We start from the raw sequence: 6,000 nt of genomic DNA, 5'->3' as shown, positions 1-6,000 counted from the left end.
TGACAGTTGTCATGGGCGGATTACCGCTTAATGGTTTATGCTCATTGGATGCAAATAGTTTATAGCTGAGATTAATGATATTAAGGCTATTCAGAGGCGATTTACCTCTTTCAACCATCACACCCTAGAGAAGGATGACACAGATAACTTAAGTAGTTGAATACTACAATACAACAACACCAACGCACATCGAAAGAGCATTCTACGAAACCAGAGATGGATCTGAATTCCCACATAGACAGAAATCGACAAGAATACATTGAGAGCATGAGCAAACCCATCGAAAAATGACAACGTGAAATTCTTGTAAAATAATCAGCATGCTGTTGGGTAAAACTTGGAACTAAATACGAAGACATGAAGTAGAGTGAGATCCGCCATTTCGTCTAAATCGCCTATCTCTCAATGAAGATTACCATTATTATTTTCATATTTAAATGAAAAATAATAAATTCGAAACCACACAGAGAGATGCATGTATTACGATTGCGAATTTTCACAAATAAGGTCCAGTTTCTTGGGTCCTTTCTTGTACTGATGTCGCCATCTTGGTAACTGTATTCACCACATTCTTCTCTGCATTCTTTTGCATTTGTGTGTATGAACATATCTGATGCATAAACTCTATTCGATAATTTTTTTTAATTATATTCTTGTGCATATCAATGAAAATCAAAGGGAGAAATGGTATAGCTGGCTTTATTTCAACCACCAGATGCATAATTTTGCCTTTTTTTTTCCTTCTTAATAATAAGAAAAAATGAACAGAAATTTATTGTACTGATGCGAAATTTGATGTATTATCTTATTTTTCACTTTCTAAACCATGTTTTTTTTTGCATTTTTATAATTTCATAATCTTTTTTCAATGTCTTGGTCATCCATATTTGTGCGTCCCTATTACTGTGACACTGGTTTATTAAATTGGCAAAGAGAAATTTTCTGCTTTTCGAATCATTACTCATCTAATTCGAATTTTTTAAAAACAGATATATTCTACCTAACGCAACCGCAGTGAACACACGCATCGTAATGGAACACGAGACGCGAGTTCTTCATATCACAGAAAATCTCTTTTTGATCACACATCTATGCGAAACAGAGATACTAATACTTCTACCCTTTCTCGCAAACATTTTCTTATAGCTCTTTTCTTCGTCTTGCAGCAGAAAACCTTTGCCTGTGGATTCCCAAGCTAATAGTTCTTCCAGAGACGTCATCCAGCCAACTGTCCATCAATCATGTGAGGTAATATTCATCTTACGTCTAGCAAACCATAATTCTTGTGGACCATCTGCTATCATGGACTTCAACGAAAAGAATAACGATGAAGTCCATTAATTCGATCAAGTCCATGTATGTATGTATATATATATAAATCATATACGTTCTTCGCATCACGTCTAAAGTGAAGACAGATAAGTTTCTCAAACAAAGGTATCCATCTCCGGTCCAAAACAAACGTAGATATTATTTTTGTGGTTAAACAAGAGAACATAAACCGACATTCTCTCAGTTATTTCCCCAGCTGAAAAACAACAAAAGGAATTCCGTTATTTTTTTTCTTCCCATTCTTCCAGAAAAAGAAATTTAAGAATAGTTTTAACGCTATTATTTTTTTTGTTAGTAGAGGTCCCTGGCACCTTGCATGTACGTGTCTCTCGCAGGAGGTTGAGCCAGTTCTTCGCGTGTGTCTACGACTGTCGTTGTTGCACCATAGGAGGGCTGCTTGACATCGCTCAAAGAGGTTGTTACGTCCCCGTTCTCGTTGGCGAAGACGCTTTCCAAGGGATTCCAGGAGGGGCCTTCGTCGGGATTGTCTTCGTCTGGAGGTTCAGCCCAGGGCTGCTTCTCCCCAGAAGCGAATAGGCCGTAAAAGATGACTCCTGCGAAGTGGATGAGACTTGCAATGAGGAAAACCCTTTGCCATTCATCAGGAGTCTGAAAGAAAGGTTGTATTGTTAGCAATCCGCTAATACAATTGACCAGTTTATTGCCTTTTTTTATGTTCTATATTATTTGTTGACCAGCTGGTTTGCCAGAATGAATGCTCACTGAAATTTTCTATGTAACTTTAAGCTTTTTCGGCTAAATATTTTTAAGCTTCAAATTTTAATAGTCATATAACTCATAATATTAAAGACCGTCATATATACCGTTCTGTTCATGGTACTGTGTATGTCTCAGCTGCCTTAAAATTTGAATTTTAATTTAACGTTTACGTGATTAAACTTCAATTAATACAAATTTTTGTTGTTGCTAAAATTAAGCATGTTTTTTCAAAAATATGAGTACAGAAATAAAATCGTTCGGCATACAAGTCTTATGCGCATTGTAGAGTAATTTTTACAGTTTATCCAATAAAAATTTCTCCTATTCATCATGTAATTCAGTTTTTATTTTTACTTTTAAAAGGATTTAAAAAACGTGAATAGTAAGATTTTATTTTGTTTCAGTCAATAATTAGGAAATCTAAATTTTATATAGTTTTGTAGTCCTAAATAATCATATTCTGCGAACTGTCTTAACACGCCAACTTAAAAGTTTTTATTTTGTGCATCCAAAGATTATGAAGAGACAGAATTATGAAGTTTTGTGTATTACAATTTGAGAAACAAACAGCATTTTCATAACCTTAGGCCAATAATTGGGGAAACTCAATGGGAGCCTTCAAAATTTAAACCTTCTTCTTAAATATCTTAGTGAGCATTTAAAATCTATTTCCGATTGCTTTAAATTTTTATTTTTGAAAAGTTGGATGATTTTATTTCAATGTAATGTGAAATATTTAAACACGAAACTCTTTTCACTGAATAGCTGTGTCATCGACCTTTTACAGCGGCATGTAAAACACTATCTTCATTTTGTATCAAAATCAAAGGTTACTAACTTTTTAAGCATCTGGTTAAATATATATATATAAGGATTGATAATGAACTGAATGGAAAATTTTTATCTTTGATGTAAGAGAAAAGATACTAATTTATTGTTGTCTCCCGAAATAAGAACCAAATGGCTTTTGCGATTGATTTGTTTATGGCACGATGCTGCTAGGAATCGAAACGGGAAACTCATTCACGGAAAATTTTTAGTTAAAGTGTATGTGCAATCATAAATTTGTATTTGATTTTATATCAATTGAGCAATATTAGTCATGTCACATTCGCAACTCTCCGATAAATTATGAGTAGTTGATATAACTTGTTGATAAGATCTCAGTATCGCGAAAGGACGAGTTTAAAATCTAATTTTATCGAAGATTTTCTCTACATTTAGCATATGTAAGATGCTTTTTATTTTGTAATCTAGGTAATAATGTCTATGTTAGTGCGACATGAACATTTAAAGGATGAAATGCTTGCTCATATATTTTTCTAGTTTCAACATTATGAATGTACTGAGACTATCCTAGAACAGTCCTACGTCATTTCAAATGGGGACGCTGATCTAACTGAAAGCAAATAGAATATAGAATTCCATATAAAATAATGATAAATCTGTGCATATGAAGAAGAATAATTGAATTGAAACTTTTTATTCTGCAGTCTGCATATATTGAAACCCTTTCTCTTGGAAATCTACGAACCTTTATTAGAATATTTCGAAAAAAGTTGACCAATAATATATTGAAAAATTTTTACTATTTATCGAAAATGATATCGTATTTAGATTTGAATTTTTTGTGTTTTATGGCACAAAAGTCATTTTTGGCCAAGCTGCGCTCCATTCGTGGAGTTAAAATCTTTTTATCAATTTATAATAAAATCAAATCATGGGATATCTACCAAATCCAAATGTCTAAAAGCCTAAAATTGTGAGATATCGTATTTGAACCAAGAAGTTATCGAAAATGATATCGTATTTATTATTCTATATTTATTGATGACATATGTTAGAGGTAGTCTAGCCGAAATGAATTTTTTCCCCCCTGGAAAAATACATAAGATAAATTTTATTTTTAAAAAGTTGTGTTGACTAAAAAAAACGTACCCCTAAATATGCACCCGGATATGTTACCGGTTACAGGATGGCAGTGGAAGTTTTTTTGTGTTTAAATAATCAAATAATTATCTCAAAAGAAAAATTAAAATTTAATTAAGACATTAAAAATGCCTAAATAATGAGCTATGAAACGTAGTAATGGTTTCATTAGATCGGGAAAAATGTTTAAAAAGTGCTAATTTTAATATATTTAAATTTGAGAGAAAATTTTGAAATTCCGCATAAAAAGTGTTTTATAGAAAAAAAAAGGGGGGGGGGATTTACATCATTATCCGTATTGCTTTTTTGAAAAAGTCGGCTTTGTTGCAAAAACCAAGCTCGTTCAAGAATGCTAAGCATTTTTTTACTTCTTATATAAAAAAAAGAATTGTTAAAAAAAAAAAAAAAAAAAAAAAGGATGTCGCATTTCCGTATTGCTTTTTGAAAAAAAATTATCGATTTTGTTTCAAAACCTGGCTCGTTGAAAAATATTTATAGGTAATTTTTTACTTACTCCTATACAAAGTGCACAAAATATTGTAATTTACAAAACATTTGGAATCAAGATTTATGACGAGTCTCCGTATTTCAGACTTCCCTAAGTCCAGAAAACTCGTTTTTGAAATGATATCTGCCTGAAAATGACTCAAAAACGCTTTGATCTAGTCGGATGGAATTTGGTATATAGAGTTTACAGCACACTTACTGATTTTTTACAAATTTTGAACGAAATCCCTTAAGTAAATATCTGTTTGTCCGACTGTATCAGAATGTAATATAACGTGATAAGCTAGGTAGATAAAATTTGGTGTTCAGATTTAGCATTTAAAATGTAGACTATCTGTTGGTTTGTACTTCGGCATGCATGCATGTAAACGCGGAAACTTATGAACGCTTAAATAAATGAAATGTAGTGTGTGATCTCGTGACTACAATTGTCGTTGGATGCCAAATTTTGGTTTCAATCACCCAGAAAAAAGAAAGAAAAAAAAAAAATCCAGAATACAGCCCCCCCCCCCAGTACTTCTGTATTCAACGCATAATAAGAATTAATCGACAAAAAAAAAAAAAAAACACCCGCCAACGCATGTACCTTGGATTTAATAAAATTGCTAGATTCACGAAAGATTAATCTTTATTTCGTAACTGTTTTTCGCCCAGAGTCGACAATCTTGTGGGGGGTAGGGGGTAGGGGAGTGATATGACCCTTTAATTAGAGAATAGGAGAGAACGTTTTGGGGGGAGGGAGTCACTGCCGCTGGTTATCAGTCAGAATTCAAGGATGTAAAAAAAAGTCTTAAATGTTTTTCGAGATTCAATCGTTGAAATCTAACAGTAAGATTCGCTAACGAAACGGATTTCTGAAAATGAATTTGGTCTTGATAATTGAACCAAAACAAATTTTATTAATGTTAACATAAAATAAAATTTTCCCCAATTTTTAAAAAAAATCGTCTATTATTATTTTAAATCAAAGAACAATGCTATTAATTTCGATGCTCGAATTTTCACTGATTTAAAAGTATTTATAGACATTCGACGACTCAGCAAAGTCTAATTTTAAAAAATGAGGCAGATATTGACATATTTTTAAAATTATTTATTCCTTTCTATATAATACGTAAAATGAAATCCCAAAAATTTCGATCAAATTTTAAAACAATGTTTCAAAATTAGCATTTTTAAATTTTTTTTTCATAATCTAATTAAACTATCATTACGTCTTATATCTCATTGTATTGTTTTTATTAAAACTTTCAACTTTTTAATATAAGTGCGAAAAACCTAATTCAAAACTTCCTGTCCCCTTTCGCCCCTTATCCGGTATCATATTTAGTTAAAAAATTAGTGTTTTTTTTGGATAGCCTACTCAAAAACTTAAGTCAATAAAATTTTTGAATTGCTGTTATGAATTTATTTTCGAATTTTGCTATTTTTCATGACGATTCAACTAGATAATAGTTTAGTTAAAAAAAACTGAAAATTTTAAATAATGCAAGTACTGTATTCAGCTATTGG

General features: G+C 31.8%; 1 protein-coding gene across 2 annotated transcripts in view; it reads right to left on the bottom strand.

Annotated features, from left to right (window-relative positions):
* Positions 1–869: 869 nt before the first annotated feature.
* Positions 870–6,000, bottom strand: part of LOC129981048 (vesicular glutamate transporter 1-like) — a 475,319-nt gene continuing 470,188 nt past the window's right edge. For both annotated transcript variants that reach the window (XM_056091661.1, XM_056091662.1), the window contains exon 13: positions 870–1,941. In XM_056091661.1, coding sequence (XP_055947636.1) covers positions 1,624–1,941 — 318 coding nt within the window. In that variant the 3' untranslated portion in view covers positions 870–1,623. The remainder of the gene's footprint in view (positions 1,942–6,000) is intronic.

Source organism: Argiope bruennichi, chromosome 8 (genome assembly GCF_947563725.1).
Source record: "Argiope bruennichi chromosome 8, qqArgBrue1.1, whole genome shotgun sequence".
Lineage (NCBI taxonomy): Eukaryota > Metazoa > Arthropoda > Arachnida > Araneae > Araneidae > Argiope > Argiope bruennichi.
Note: the sequence above shows the minus strand (reverse complement) of the source record. Positions and strands in the feature narration are given on the sequence as shown.